Here is a 15,840-nt window from a genome sequence, read left to right as displayed (position 1 = left end):
TTCCTTGAGCATTTCATACTTTAATAAACTTGGAGCCTCAAAAATTGGAATTGACCAGGATCTCTCATGCATCCACTCTGGATGCCCATATCATCCTGGATTCCTACTTCATGGGAGAGGAGGCACCTCACTTCCTGCAGACATCTGCCATCTCTGGTCAGTCCAAGCCCCCAGAAAGATTCACTCCCTAACCAGACTTGCCAGTGTTCTCACCGCCCCTTAGTCATCATAGATGAGGCATTCTACCTAGCAGTGCTCAGGAATTGTCCATTTCCATTGCCCATTTGGACCTTGGCAAAGGTACCTCAGTTAGAGAGCAGCAGAGTTAAAATTCAAGCCCCAAACAGAGTGTGTCTGGCTCATAGTTTGGTTGTTGGCTGTCTTCAGCCTCATCTCCTTCATTTTCAATATCCCTGGGACAGGAGAGTTGAAGGCACAATCCCGAAAAACACCTGGAAGCAGCAACTCCCTCTAGTGGTGAAGAGGAAGACTTCATTGATGAAACTAAGGAGAATCAATTGTCAAACCGTCCTTAGAAACCCACTTATCCAATCTGATATTACAGATGGCGCAACTAAGATGCAAAGGACAGAAGGAACCAGGCCAACGCCACGCAGCTGATGTGGGGCAGTTGGTTAGATAGAAAACGTGTTCTTGTGTCTTACTTTTATCAAGCACTATGCTGGGTGTTTGGGATACATGGGAGGTAGGGACAGTCCCTGACTGAATTGTGTCCTACCAAAATTCACATACTGACGTCCCAGCCCCCCATACCTCAAAATGTAATAGTCCACAGTCTTTCAGGGACACCTCTCCCCCCGAAAAAAAAAAAAACTGAGTCCTAAAATAATTGGCTCCAAAATTAAAAAAAAAAAAAACACTGTACAATCAATATTAGTATGTTTAAATGTCTGCACCACAGATTGTCAATTTCTTTTATGGCAAGATATGATTTTCATAAAGATGACATCCGAAAACAATTTTGGAGTTATATTTCTCACCTTGAAATAAATCTCCAATGAGCACTTGGTGCTCAAAAAAGAGAAGAAGAAGAAAAAAAGCCCCACAATCACAAATTAGATAAGTTACTGCAGCCATATCCTCCCCGAGCTCGTGCGGGATGCTCGGGAAACAGGTCGCTTGGGTTTGAATGCAGCCTACACCGATGCCCTACGGTGCGACCTGAAACTCAGTTTTCCCTCCTACGACGCAGTGTTTTAAGGGATAACCGAGAACAGCCGTGAGCCAGCCCCTCAGCACATAGCAAGTGCTCGGTGGATGCCCGTACCCCCGTCTCCAGTCCTGCGCCCACCGCTCCCTGCCGCATGTTGCCGAGCCGGCGGGAGGTCCCCGCACTCCGGCCCGGTGCCGGTGCATTGTGGGGCTTGTAGTGCGGGGCTGGGCTGGGCTGGGCTGGGCTGGGCGGGCTGGCTGGGTGGGTGGGCGCGGCCGCGGCAGTCGCAGCGGGGCCATCTTCGGCGAGCCGGCCGGCCCGCCCTGCGCTGCCCGCACCCGCGCGCCGCGCCCGGCCCGATGGCGCCGCGGCCGCTGAGCCCCTTGGTGCTGGCACTGGGCGGCGCCGCGGCCGTGCTCGGCTCGCTGCTCTTCATCCTCTGGAAAGCCTACTTCGGCCGCGGACGGGAGCGGCGCTGGGACCGCGGCGAGGCCTGGTGGGGCGCGGAGCCCGCCCGCTTCCCCGACTGGGACGAGTGGGAGGTGAGTGCGGGGCGCGGGGCGCGGGGGCCGAGGGGCGGACCGCGCCTAGGTGCAGGGCGTGCCCGCAGCCCCGCGCGGGCAGCCGGGCCGTTGTGAGCCCCGGAACTGAGGGCCGGGTGGGCGTTCGAGGAATGGGGCGCGGCGCCGCCGCGGGATCGGGCATCCTCCCCGGCGGCGAAGCTCGGAGGGCGAGGCCGCGGGCCCGCGCGAGATGCAGCCCGCCCCGTCCGGCGCCTGCGCAGTGCGCGCCGGGTGCCGGGAGAGCCCGCCCGCCCCCTCCGCAAGTCCGTGGCCACGCGGCGCGGAGAGGTTCTGTCCCCCGATTGCGTGGAACCTAGGGCCCTGGGGTACGGACACGAGGAATTTGCCGAGGTCACTCAGGGAAAGCGTGGAAAACGGGGTTGGGGGTTCAGGACTCCAAGGCCGCGTTCGTCCCATTGCACCAGGCGGTGCCTGCCTACCCTTAACGGTTGGAGGGCAGGGACGGGCGCTTTGTGGCCTGCAGCCCGCCCTCGGACAGGGCCAGGAGGGTGAGTGAGGCCACACAGCCTGACCTGTGCCCCGCAGCCCGAGGACGAGGACGACGAGGAGCCGGCGCTGGAGGAGTTGGAGCAGCGTGAGGTGCTGGTGCTGGGGCTGGACGGCTCTGGGAAAAGCACGTTCCTGCGCGTGCTGTCTGGGAAGCCACCGCTGGAAGGCCACGTCCCCACCTGGGGCTTCAACTCCGTGCGGCTGCCCACCAAAGACTTCGAGGTGGACCTGCTAGAGAGTGAGCAGACTCCCGACACACACACACACACACACACACACACACACACACACACAGTTCACCTATCAACTGAGTTGGACCCAAGTTGGACCTCTGCCTGGGCGTCGCTCCAAAATACATGTATCTGCAGGGCACGCACCTGCATGAAATCCTTCCCCCGCCTCCCTGGGGCACAGCGCGAAGTCCAAGCTCCGTGTTTTGACGTGGGAGGCCCTTCATGAACAGGCAGCTCCAGCTTGGTCCTGATGTCCCTCAGCCCTGCTGAAGCCCACCTTCCTAACACAGATACCAGTAGCTAAAGTTTCCCATATGCCAGTTTGGCAGGCATTCCAGTCCCGCCTTGCTTAAGGACAGGGATACAGTCAGAAATACAGAAGGGGATCTGATCCTTATCGGAACATCACTGCACTTACACCTGGGTGGTCCAGCGCCCTGTACACCTAGGCTGTGCTGCGTAGCCTGTTGCTCCCAGGCCACCTGCCTGTGCATTATGCTACTGTTCTGAACACCGTAGGCAATTGTAATGCATCGCTCTGTGACATCACTGAGCTCCCTAATAATCTTCTGGGATCACTGTCATATATGTGGTCTGACATTGACTGCAACATTATGCGGCCCATGACTGTCCTTAATGAGACCCTCCCAGCAACTCCGCACACCTGGAGAGTTATTACCCTCATTATATACACGGGGAAACCGAGGCCCAGCAAGTTAAGTAATTTATCTAAGCTCACCCAGCTAATGGGGACCCGGCTCTTGAGGGCAAGCTCCGTGCTACGGCGCTTGTTTCTGAAGGACACGTGCTGTTTTCTGTCTTTTGCAAGCAGTTCCCTCTGTCTGAAAAGCCCTTCTTCCCTTGATAAACTAAAACTGATCCTTCAAGGTTTAGGCTGAGCATGACGTCCCTGTGACGTCTTCTTTGACTCCCGCGCTAAGTCAGGGCTTCTCTCCTGCTGCGGTATTTGCCACGTACCAGCCTGTACCCCTGACTAGGCTCCTGGGATACAGACGGGTAGGACCAAGCCAGTACCTGGGAGAGCTTGTTGAGGGAGTCATCAGAGATGGTCCGAGCAGCCCCCTGCCCTTGGTGTTAGGCTTGGGATTCGGAGAGAGGACAGCAGTACTTAGCCGCCTGTGTCCAGCCAGACTCAGTGAGGAGGGACAGGTGGACTTCCCGACAGCCAGAGAACTCAGCCCATAAACACTGGGCGGGTTTGGTTAAGCGCTAGGCAGGGGGTCAGACTCCGAGGGCCTGTTGGCTTGAATGGGCACTGTTCCTCTGATTTCGGGCGCTTGCTTGCTGGTGTGTCCTGGCTGCATGTTTCCTCCTGGCTTATAGCAAACTGATATTCATCTGGGGTTCAGTCCTTCAACAGACTTCCCCAGGGACACACAAAGGGTCAGCTGGGGGTCCTGCACTTGAGGCCCACTCTTCTGGCAGGGATGGTGCCCCCTCCTCCAGCCCTGGGAGGAGGGGTCTGGTGTTTTCATGTTCACCGAGGGTCTGACCAGTACCAGTCCAGCTTCCACAGGGCCACTCAGCCGGGATCCGAGCCCGGTTCTCCCATTCACGTCCTGGGGGGGCCTTCCCTCCCCACACCCCCACTCTGCTGTGGTCTCCTGCAGCGTCAGTGCTGGAGCTCGCCCAGCCGAGAACGGGCCTTTGCGGATGTCTGATAACGCCTCCCTCCCCCCATCTACATCCGTTTCGTTAGCTAGTCCCGTCCGCCTTATCCTGCAGTACGTTCTGGTCTGTCCACTTGTCCCCACCTCCACCACCGCCTGCTTGGTCCAAGCCGCCGTCACCTCTCAGTACTACAGCGGGTCTTCTTGCCTCCACTCCTGTCCCCGGTGTCAGCCAGTGTTATCTCTCAGATCATGTCACCGTTGATGAAAACCCTGTAAGGGGCTCCCCGCAGCTTCACTGTGGCCTTACCGGCCCTGCGTGGTCCAGCCCTGGCCACCCTTACCGGTCATAGCTCCCCGCCGCCCCCTCTCTGGTGGTGCCTCCGCCACCCCGGCCACTTGTTTCTCAAACACGTGGCGCTCGCTCTGCTCTTCTCTGCCTCTCCCCATGGCTAGTTCCTTCTTCTCATTCCAGACTCGGCTCACATGCCACCTCCTTAGAGAGACTTTCCTGGACCATTCCATCCAAAGCCGCCCCTCAGCCCCTTTTGCTTTGCATCCTTCCTTTCTGAAACGAGCTTGTGGTGTGGCAGTGTCCTTCCTGGCCGTGGGGGGCGTGGGGGGCACTCCTCGCACGCAGGGCCCCTGCCTGCCTTGTTCCCCTCCGTCTCCCCGGCACCCAGGTCAGTGCTTGGCACCTGGTAAGCACTCAGTAAATACCTGTTGAGTGCCTGCTATGTGCCAGGCATTGTGCTGAGGGCTTTGGGGGGACCCAGAGGTAAACAGCTCTAACTCTCAAAGAGCTCAGAGTCTGCAAGTGTCAGAAGTATAACCAGAGACACCAGGATGCACAGTGACCAGTGGGGGCTGAGCAGAGGGACAGAGGGGAACACAGTCCACGTTGGGGACGCTCCGTGGGCAGCTCTGTGGTGGCAGGCTCGAGTATGGCGTTTCTAGGGAAAGGAAATGGGGCGACCAGGCTGAACAAGAGGAAGAGAACGGAGAACAGCTGGGCACAGGCGGGGCAGGCGGCCCTGGCCTGACCACAGCCTTCGTGACCCAGGAGGAAGCTAGGAACTGGCAGCAGGCAGAACTGGAGAGTACTGTTTGGTAAGCACCTGCTGTACACCAGTCCTCTGGAAGGTGCATAGCATTTGGTACCTTTGGGTTTTGTTGCGACCTGTTAGGTAAATTCAGTGAGGGGGAGACCGATATTGGAAGGTAGCGACTGCTCGGGGAGCCCCAGCTGTCAGCTGGAGCCAAACCCAGGATCCACCATCTTTCCCTGGCTCCCGGCTCCTGGTTCCTGGCCGGTGGGTCCTTGAGCAGCTGGAAGGCAGGCTGGAGTGGGGCTGTGAGTTGGGTGCCAAGGCCCGGGGAGGCTCTGAGCTGACCCCTGGCCTCTCCTTAGTCGGCGGCAGCCAGAACCTGCGCTTCTACTGGAAGGAGTTTGTGAATGAGGTGGACGTGCTGGTGTTCCTGGTGGACTCGGCTGACCGGCTACGGCTGCCCTGGGCCCGGCAGGAGCTGCACAAGCTGCTGGACAAGGACCCTGACCTGCCCGTCGTCGTGGTGGCCAACAAGCAGGTGAGGGCCACAGGAGGCCGGCTCAGGCCGGTCGGGCTTGATCCACAGAGGCCTGGGCAGGAGCAGCTGCCCTGGGGAGGGCCCAGGCCGTGACCTGGAGCGCTTGACGGAGAGGCTGTCCCCACCTTTTCTGCCTATGCTCTGTCCTCATCCTATCTGCCTTGCCTTCTGCCTCCCCGTCATTTGTCATCCTGGAGAAATGAGAAAAATAATCTTTTTAAGTATCCACTAGATGCCAGGTGTGGTTTTGAATGACATTTGATATTATGCTTCCATTGACCCTCAAAGGTATGGGACACCAGTCCCATTTTACAGATGGGTAATCTGACGCTGGGACTGTGTAATCTCCCCAGAGTTGTACACCTTGAAAATAGTGGAATTGGGATGTCTAACCCCAAACCCTGTGCCTTTTTCATTCCGCTGTCCTTGTGACTTCTGGTTCTAGATCGAAGAGCTAACACTGGGAAATGCTAAGACTTTAACAGATTAAATAGTAACTAACATTCACTGCTTACGGTATGCCAGGCTCAGGGCTGAGCACCTGACGATCACGGCCTCACTTCGGTCCTACCAAACCCTCACCAGAGGCCTTGCCCTGACCCTTCTGTGCCCAAAGGAACAAAGTCAGGACCCGGGAACTCAGATCATCCTCGAAGTTCCCACTCTTAACCACCACGCTGGGCGCCAGAGGGCCGCCTCGGGCCCAGCCACCCTCACGCCTGCGGTGCCCCCCTCAATGCCAGGTGGAGCTGCCACAGCGCGGAGGCCTGTCATTTTCCGTGGCCTATGCCCGTGTGTCCAAGAGCCATGGGACGTGTTTCCAAACCTGGCCAGATGGAAGCTGTGCGCCTTTGACCTCAGATTCCCCCTGCCTAGTGGGAAATTAACTTGACAATCATTTGTAAATACGTGATCATGTGTCCTGGTCCGCCTGGGACAGTCCTGTTTTTCTGGTGTAATTATTAATAGTGGCCACTTTGAGTCTCGGAACTACCCCAGGTTGGACAATGAGCGACGGCACCATCCTGTGTATAGCAATTTAGAACCTACAGGAGACAGCAGCTGAGGTCCCAGCATTCCATGAATCGCTCCAAGAGGAATCATTTTAATCTTGCGCCAGGGTTGAAGTGAAAACGTACCCTCACCCGCCGTGCTCCGCAGTGGCCCCTTTTTTCCCTTAGCCGGTGTCGCAGAGCGGTGGAAGTAAGGCTCTTGTTTGCAAGGGACGCTACTGTAAGACCCCACTAGGGTTTAGGACACCGAGCTAGGATTCCTCTAAGGGTCCCAAGCTTGGGCATCACACCAACCCGAGTCTCAGAGTGGCTCTGCCGCTTGTCCCCATTTCCTGGGCTAAATGACCTCAGCTTCTCGGAGCCGGTTTCCTCATCAGTGAAGTGCAGACTGCGAGAATTAAATAAGACCGAGTACCTGTCACAGTGCCTGACACACAGGAAGTGCTGTTTCATCCCAGCTGACGAGGAAGGGCGTTCGGACCACGGGGCCCAGAGGCTGCTTCTGGGAACTGAGGCCCCAGCTGTTCCCTAAAGAAACTCAGGAACAGAGTGTTTCCTGGATGACGGGGCGGTGGGGTGCTGGGAAGCACTGTGGGCTGCTCCGACCGGCTTCTCTGTTTCACCTCAGGACCTGAGCGAGGCCATGGGTGTGGCGGAGCTGCAGCAGGAGCTGGGCCTGCAGGCTGTCGACACCCAGCGGGAGGTCTTCCTCCTGGCCGCCAGCATCGCCCCTGCAGGGTCCGGCTTCGCAGACCCCGGCGCCGGGCACATCTGGAAACTGCTCCTGGAGCTTCTCTCCTAGGCCGGCGGGCGCTCGCTCACTGCCCAGCCCGGGGAACCCCGGTTCTGCTGCTCCACCAGCCCGGACCTGGGGTGGGAGCCGCGTGGCGGCACGGCCCTCCTCTCCTCCAAGCGGGGCCTGGGCAAGGCCGAGAACCACGCCGAAGCCTTCCCGGGGAGATGGCCGTGAGGCCGGAGCAGGGAGGCGGGTGAGGCAGGGGTGGGCGAGGGTGCTGCCTGGCTCATTCTGGGCTGGGAGTGGGCCCAGCCTTCCCCAGCGAAGGCTCCCTCCTCTGACCCATTCAGTGAGCTGTCCAGCAGGCTCGGTGCTCCCAGAGGTGCTCCCAGCCCCGACCGTTCGCTCCTGGCACTTCTCGCCCCTCAGGCGGGCAGGTTCTGGCCGTGCACGGCGGGGGGGCCCTGGCACCCAGGCCCATACTGTCCTCCAGCAGCAGCTCTGCCCAGCTGGCCCGCGGCCTTGTGCAGTCTCTTCCTCTCTGGCCCCGGGCATCATTTTTAAAAGAAGGTGATTTCCATGTTTTTTTTTTTTTTTTCTAATTGGGACATGCTTCTCAAGAAGTACCAGGATGAACCTGGAGACCCTGGCAAGCTCTCTGAAACCTCCCTGCTTCCTCCAGGCCCAGGCCTGGCCCCCAGCCTCCCGTGACTACAGGGGAGGTGGCATTCGCCCCCAGTCTGGAGACACAAGCTGCTGCCCTCGCACGGAGCATGGCAGTGCCATCCATGTTTACATGAGTCGGACGGGGGTGGGGTCCACGTTCCTGGAAAGACCACCCTCCTCCCCCCCCAGAGCTGGTGCCAGCCTCAGAACTGTGTCGCGATTATTTATTTACGTATAAAAGGAACAGGCTATAGGTTTAGGCTGTTTCCAGGTGCTGTTACTAAAACGCCAGGTGATCGTCATGGAAAATTTGGGTCTTCGAGGAAAATAGCTGGACTCATGAATGACAAAGCGACGACCTACCGGCGGGGGAGGGGCGGCGGGACAAAGGGCTGGCTTTCCCCCTGCCCTTCCGGACTGTAATTCACATAGTGCTTCACATCGATCACGTGTAACTGCACCGCTCAGCCCAGTGCACTGAGGGGACAGGAACCTCTCCTGCGTGTGTGACAGATGACTCGGAAAGGAAATTTCAGTCCTGTAAATCCAGTAAAGAAATATGGGAGCCAGCAGACCGGCCAGCAGGGAGCCGGGGTGCATCACGCAGCCTTTCCAGACCCTTCGGTTCCCCGGCTCCAGCGAAGCCGGACGGAATTCCCAGTGTTCTCTCCAGGACGCAGTCTGTGTGATTCTCCTCTGTGCTGTGACCTGCCAGGCTGAGGACGGGCTCCGCACCGACACTTCTCCTCACTGCAGACAAAGGAGCCTTTTTGTCAGGCCACCGAATCATCGCCAGCCACAAAGGGGCTTTTTCGGGGGAGCAGATATCCAGTTCGGCGTGCTTTTTCGTTGAGAGTGGCGATTACGTGCCTTTGTTTCGTGTGACATTCTGCTTCAGTTCTGTGGCCAGTGCAGGAAGCGGGAGGGGGGTGGGGGGCGGGGAGCACCCAATGTCCAGAGCGCGTGCGAGGGTCGGGCTGCGAGTGCCCGTGACAGAATCGCCATCTCTGAAATTCTGACTTGCTTTCTGCATGAAGAACTGATTTGTCTGCTTTTAAGAATTTAAGGACCGACTTGGGTTTCAGAGGAGCCTTGCAACTTCTGACTGTTTTCGTTTTGCCTTTGAGAGGCTGGGAAACCTGACTTCCATGTTTATGAACACCCCCCCCCACCCCCCGCTTTTTCCAGCACCTAAATTACCTAAGGAACCAGCACTGGTGACGGGGTCCCCCTTCTCACAAAGATCTGCCTCCAGACTGTCAAGCGCTGTTACGTGGTAGAGGTTTTTAAAGCCCCCCGTGGGGGGAGGTGAACTTGAATTAAGAGTTTATCTAGTTGAGCTGCTTTTAAAGATCACTCACACCTGAGAGGTCCCGGCTGCACGAGAAGACGCAGGCCACCGAGGGGCACCGAGGGCCGGGCCCCCCCGCCCCCCGCCTCTGACGTGCGTACCGTTGGCCTGTGGGCGTGCCTCAGCGCTGCTGTGACTAATGGGACCGCTGGCCACGCGGAGTGTCACAGTGCCCATCTGCTCCGATTCCTACCAGGACCGGGCGGGGCAAAGAATGGCCTTACTTAAGAGCTGGATGCCTGACCTTGCGCCCTTCCCAGCTGTGCTGGACTGTGACTTTGTGATTGAGGAGCCAGGTAACTGCTTTTGGGAACCGGGGGTCACCTGGAGCCGTTCATCTCAAGGGGAGGTTGCCGAATCCGCCTGGGCGACACTGTGCCCCCCACTACCCCGCCTCTGCAGCTCCCAGCCCTGCTAAGCGTGAGAATAGGGGTTGAGTGTCTGGGTGGCTCTCGTGTTGTGACAGAGACGGCGAGAGGGATGCTCTGCCCTGCGTGCTTGGCAGGACCTGTGCCTGGACCACGCACCCTGGCGCGGGGCATCTGTCCTTAAGGGTCGCCCAGATGAAATCATGGCTTCTGCTGTTCCATTCGACGACCTGTTGGCATCCCAGTAAGGAGAGGCCAGCCTGGCCCGGAGCTTAGATGTGTGGACGGTCTGGGCGGGAGGGCTCTTGAGGCCGCTGGGACCTCGGACTGACTCCCCATCCCAGGAGGCCTCCTGGGGTACCTCTTGGTGCCCAGAACTGCCCACTGTAAGCTTGTGCTGATGCAGTGGAACCAGCTGTAAGACGGGGTGTATGTGGGGGGGGCGGGGCGTGAAATGGGTCCATCACAGCCCCCCAGGCCTCTGCAGGTGCTGATGGAAATCACACAGGTCTGGCCCGTCTCCCTAAAGGAAACACCAGATTCTCCAGAACCGCTTTCACTTGCCTCTGAAAAACACTGCGTCCTTAGTGACGGCCGGCGTTTCGCACCAGCCGCTGAAACGTGCCCGTGGTGCCCTCCTCCTGCAGCTGCCCCAGACCTCGGAGCGGGCAGCCTGAGCGCCGTGCCTGACGCCTGCTGTCCACTGACATGTCCCCTCACTCCTTTCCGGCAGCTCCGGAAGGGGACCTCCGGCCCTTCCTCCTCTGCTGCCTGAGAGGTGGGCCCATGAGGGACAGCGAAGTCCCATTAAAGCTCAGAAAGCACAGGGGCCTTGCAGACCCGGGCCCTCGGGGTTGCCAGGGGCAGACTGCGTGACATTGTGCTGGCGGCATCTGAGGTACTGCACAATAAATGCCAAAAACTCGGATGTGGTCTCATTTGAATTCTAACTGCGCTGGGGACTCGCCCTCCCGGTGAGGGCAGCTACAGAGGGTGGTCCCGGAACACTTCCTGTAATACAGTTGGTCAACAGCAAGCCTCAGTGCCCGGGCCCGTCAGCCCACACGAGGGTGGGGTGGTAAGGAACACCAGCTTTGGCCCAACTCTACCTTCTGGGGGACAGCCAAGATGTGGAGTGGACACCCAGTCTAGTAGGGGACATCAAGCAGATTAAAAGTCAGTTATGACTGTGAAGGGTATTGCTACAGGAAGTCTGGACCACAGGACACTTAACAGCCTGGGGCTAGCTAGGGAGTAACTTCCTAAAACGGCACCTGAACTGGGTAAAGAAGGTAAGGAGTCAGCCTAGTGCAAGGCCTGAGTTTGGGATGCTGTGAAGGACAAAAGCTGTGAGGCCAAGGGCGGAGGCCTGCAGACTGGATCCTAAAGGCTGTGCTCACGGGGCTTGGTGACCAGTCTGCTGGAATTTGGGCAGGCTGGGTCCTGTAGGGGAAGGGTATCCGGGACACTCCCATCCTGCCCCGATGTGTGGAACAGGTAACGGCCTAGGACTGGTTGTTGGAAAGACCTGACTTCAGTCCCTCTCCCCTCTTGATACCTCTCAAGCCTGTTTTCTTTACCTGTAAGAGGAGGCTGAAACCACACACCTTACAGGGTTTTATGTGAAATATGTAAAAGCATTAAGTCCTTAGAAGCACTGAGGAGAGACATTTTAGGTGCTTGTAGGAGGAATCTTACGGATGAGAGGATTTCTGTATTATCAGTAACTGAGGATAACAGTACAGAGACTAAGAATATTGCCAGTGCCCACCCCACCCTGCCTGCGATCCTGCCATGGGAGAGTCATCACCTCCTGTCACCCAAGTCAGGCAGGCCTGGCCCTAGCGACTGGGGTTTGGCCAGCCTCATCTGTCACCCCATGCCCCTCCTTGCCTTAAACCCTGGCTCCAGCTTCTTGGGCCTAGGAGGAAGCCTCGGCCTGGGGCAGGTATAAACCAGTCACTCAGCCTCCATCTTATTCTGTAAAGAATGAACGGAGGCTTGCCACTCCATTGCGTGAAGACGCTTACAGATGTTGATCTTATTCCAAATCCGTTTCGGGGTATCTCGATAGTAATTCTCATCCTGGGCCATTGTCTAAGAAGGGAGAAGGGCCACTCGTGGGCTGGACAGGCACAGGTTCCAATGCCGGCTCTGTTGGCAAATCACTTTCTGTCCCTGAGGTCGACTCCTCCCCTCAAAAGCCATGATGTATGTGGGGAAGTGGGTGCAGACGTCCGCAGGGGCCGGGCAGGAGCTGGAGCCAGCTGAGTGGCTCACGCCCCACCCATAGCCACCTAATCCTTTGTGGGCTCAGGGGTCCCATGTAGCCAGATCTTTTTGATTTTTAACAGAAGCCAAACATATTAATGGTTATTTGAAACCTCCCATAATTAAAATGGCAACGAGTTCAAGTTCTTTGACGATACCATGCAAGCAAGACATCACATCTGAACTCAGTCTATCCCACTATATGCACTCTCAGTGGGATCCATTTCCTAGGGTCTGTCTTCCCTTTGTGTCCAGTCTCAGGCCCTAGGCGAACAGATCGGATCTCGAATGGTCCAGGGCGCCTTCCGATGGGCCTGGTGGTCCTTCTGCCAGCGGGAGCCACTCCCCTTGCCCTCCCCATGGTCCACCGTGCAGCATAGTAGTCTATGAGGTCCCGGGACAGGGAATTTCCTTCCTGGGAGGCTGGCTTCTGCCTCCAGGTCTGGGGAGAGAGAAGCCAGGAGACAGGAAATGCGGCATTACTTCCTGCAGTGTCTGAGCGGCCCAGTCACCCCTTTGCGCAACCCCAAGCAGCAAGAGTTGCTACACTGGCCATCTGAGGGGCTTTACCTCTCCAACCCCATGTTCAGGGCTGGAACCTTCGCCCTCAGCCTATGATACAAGCCCATGCTCTGCCTATGACACGATCATCACTTAGCAGCAACTACCTGAAAGGCACGTCATCTTTTGAGTCTCAAGTGGGTAAGAGAAAGGCGCCAAACTAAGAATCTTGGTGCAAGGTCCTGGGGACAGAGATGAAGACACTTGCCTGCCCACAGGGCAGAGCTCCCTTCCATCTCCAAAACTCTTGAGAATCTGTGTTTCTTGAAGTGTTATTTTGCAATACTGAAACGGAAAGGCTGAGTAAACGAAAACCAGGGCCTGAGCCTGGGTCCAGACATGCCTCTGCTCCATTGATGGAAAAAGCCAAGTTGTCAATCTTGGCAAATATTGCCTATTGCTTATCTATTAAGGAAGAAAAACAGCCCACAGAACAAGGTGATCTAGTCTTAGCCAGGGGTTAAACGCTAAAATTGCTTACAGTCAGAACTATCTTTGGCTTGGCCCCTATCTATCTTTGGCTTGGCCCCGGTGGGGTTAGGGGGAGGGGAAATGGGGAGCTGTTGTTTTATGAGCTTAGAGTTTCAGTTGTGAAGATGAAAAAATTCTGGAGCTCTGCTATATGACAATGTGAACACACTTCACTGGGCTATAGATTTAAAAATGATTAAGACGGTAAACCTTAAGTAATCTGTTTTCTACAACAGAAACCTGTAGTTAAGGAATTAACATTTTTTAAAATTAGCTTTGACTATAATAGCATACATGATTGTGTGTATACAATTCAGTGCAATAATTCCTATGAGAATCAGACACATTAAAGACAGGAACTCAAGGAATTCTGAATCAAATGTCTGGCCATTCAAATCCTTTTCCCATCCGGAGAATGTTAAAAATCTCAGACAGGTAAGGATGGGAGAATTCTAGAGTATTTTGCTTCCCTGTAGAATTGACCTTCTTTTGTTTTAATAGTCTCTGTAGCCTTACTATGCATGAAATTGACTGGATCATTGGGAAGATTAAACGAGATGCCAGAAATCTCTAAAATTCTGATCATCCTTAAATTCACAAGAAGCTGACACACACGCCTGAGACTGAATGGTTTATTGTCTGTCCTCTCTGGCACCCGGCTACATTCTCCTTGAATACCTGTGACCTCACTTTACACATGTGAGTCCTGGACCAGCTCACTGCTTCCCTCTGAACCTTGGTTTCTCCACCTGTAAAATGAGGACATCTGGGGGCCCTTTCCAGGCCTGACAGTGCAGGATGGTGACCTAGAGGCCAGCCCCCACCATTTAGCACACAGGGCTTCCGCACAAGTTCCGAGACCTCTACGTTCACCTCCATGGCCTTGACCTGCAGAGAACAGAGCCAGTGAGATCAGTAGACAAAGGATCCTGGATGAGGGGAAGTTCAAGAGACTCTTGCCCATCCCAATACGAGTACATTACCCAAAAGAACCCCTGCACAAGGTCAGGCAGGCATAAATGACAAGGAGAACTAAGGCCCTGGTGGCTTCATGGCTCCCAAGAGATTCAAGCAAGCAATTCCTCTTTCTGTGCCTGTCTGTGAAATGGGCCTAATGCTCCTTGTCAGCCTCGCTTTGTTGAGATAATCAAAGGAAACAATGCACATGACGGAGCTTTATAATTTATAGTGCATGGGAGATGTCAGACATCTAGGGAGGGCAGCCCTGCAGCGGCTTAGCTGAAGCTTCTTCCCACTTGTTGGAAAACTGTAAGTGCCAGTTTTCTCTGGCAAGAGGAAATAAAAAGACACCTGCCTTAAAAAAAAAAAAATGGAACAAATTGTATCAGCAAGCCCATTCGTTAGATTAATTATTTATTGAGCAATTCCCAGGGCCACTGCGATTGAGCCAAACACAAAGTCCTTGACCCGAGGAGATTGTGTTGGGGGCTAGAGGCTCAGACAATACACAGATTAAACAAATAAATATATACCACCGAGTATCCGCAAGTGCTATGAATTAAAATAAAACAAGGAAGAAGTTATGGAGTGAGAGGGGGTGCTATTTTTGGAAGGGTGGTCCAGAAAAAGGACATTCGGGAGAAACTAGCCCTAGGGAACCCTCAGACCAAAGAAGACTGGATGACTGAGGGATGGTGTAAGGGACGAACAGTATGTAAAGATCTCAAACTGGGGAGTCCTTATTAGGAAAGTTAAGGGTAGAAAAAAATAAATTCTGGAAAATACTACTAAGAGGCCAAGGGCCCGGAGCGAGATATTTCAAAGATTAAAAAAAAAAAAAAAAGAGTTGAGACAGGGACCCTGCCCTGCCGGCAGCTTTCTCTAACGAGAGGGCACCACCCTGTTTTCTGTTGCGGTCCACAGCCAACCCCATCGTGGCCAGTTCTGCTGCACCTATCCGGTATGGTCCCCTCCATGTCCGATGTCGGAGATAATGGGAAAAAGAGGGAGACCGCGGAACCGTCATCCCGCCCGCGGCCTCCTGACCCCTGCCCCTTCGACCTTTCATCCAGCATCCCAGTTAACACTGTAACCAAACTTCGGTCACTGGGTGGTGTTCCCCTTGGCCTTGGGCATTGCGCCTAACCAAGCAACAGGCACACCCAGGTTTTGGACCTTATGGAGTGGTGAATGCTAACAGGGTTCTGTAACCATGGTTACCGGGTGTGGCTGGACAGAGCTGCAAAGTGCTGGCTTGATCTACCTACACGATTGAGAACTTACTCTATGTCCAAAGCACTAACTCATTTTATCCTTACAACAGGCTCTTGGGGTGGGGACTGTTTGTTATTCCGTTTTAAAGAAAAAGGAATTGGGGCACAGAGGAAAGTGACTTCCCCAAGGTCATATAACTCTCAGGGAGAGTCCAAAGTCTTCTGGTTTCTAAGCCTGGCGTTTGCTCCCACGATGGTGACTGATGCGACTGGGAAGTGACATCTGTCTAGTACTTTTAACTTTCCTAAGGGGGGGGAGGGAGTGTGTCAATCAAATCTGTTCCCGCTCCACTACAGTAAGATAGATGGCAGATCCCACAGCTGTGGGAAAGACAAGGGCCTTTACGGCTGCTTTGCCAATGGGTTGTGCAATCTGTGTACCGCCTGCGGGCTGGGGGTGCCATCCCTCGCCCCGGAAAGAGCAAAACGGGCATTGCTGAGACCAGAGCCAGGTTGCCAGTATCCAGTCTT

The 15,840-nt window shown here is 55.6% G+C and overlaps 1 protein-coding gene across 1 annotated transcript; it reads left to right on the top strand.

The window, feature by feature from the left end:
* The first annotated feature begins 1,463 nt into the window (after positions 1-1,463).
* On the top strand, positions 1,464-10,760 carry ARL10 (ADP ribosylation factor like GTPase 10). Its single transcript, XM_036224748.1, has 4 exons — positions 1,464-1,716; positions 2,284-2,485; positions 5,523-5,698; positions 7,340-10,760. Exons 1-4 carry the CDS (start codon positions 1,534-1,536, stop codon positions 7,511-7,513), a joined length of 735 nt encoding a protein of 244 aa, XP_036080641.1. The 5' UTR covers positions 1,464-1,533; the 3' UTR covers positions 7,514-10,760.
* The last annotated feature ends 5,080 nt before the right edge of the window (positions 10,761-15,840 follow it).

Source organism: Rousettus aegyptiacus, unplaced genomic scaffold, assembly GCF_014176215.1.
Source record: "Rousettus aegyptiacus isolate mRouAeg1 unplaced genomic scaffold, mRouAeg1.p scaffold_m13_p_7, whole genome shotgun sequence".
Lineage (NCBI taxonomy): Eukaryota > Metazoa > Chordata > Mammalia > Chiroptera > Pteropodidae > Rousettus > Rousettus aegyptiacus.
This window is presented reverse-complemented; position numbering and strand designations above follow the sequence as displayed.

Bases quoted from the DNA above. Each gene is read 5' to 3' on its own strand.
- ARL10 (XM_036224748.1), top strand. From the start codon at position 1,534: ATGGCGCCGCGGCCGCTGAGCCCCTTGGTGCTGGCACTGGGCGGCGCC. The intron at 2,486-5,522 runs GTGAGCAGACTC...GCCTCTCCTTAG, and splicing joins CGAGGTGGACCTGCTAGAGA to TCGGCGGCAGCCAGAACCTG. The intron at 5,699-7,339 runs GTGAGGGCCACA...GTTTCACCTCAG, and splicing joins TCGTGGTGGCCAACAAGCAG to GACCTGAGCGAGGCCATGGG.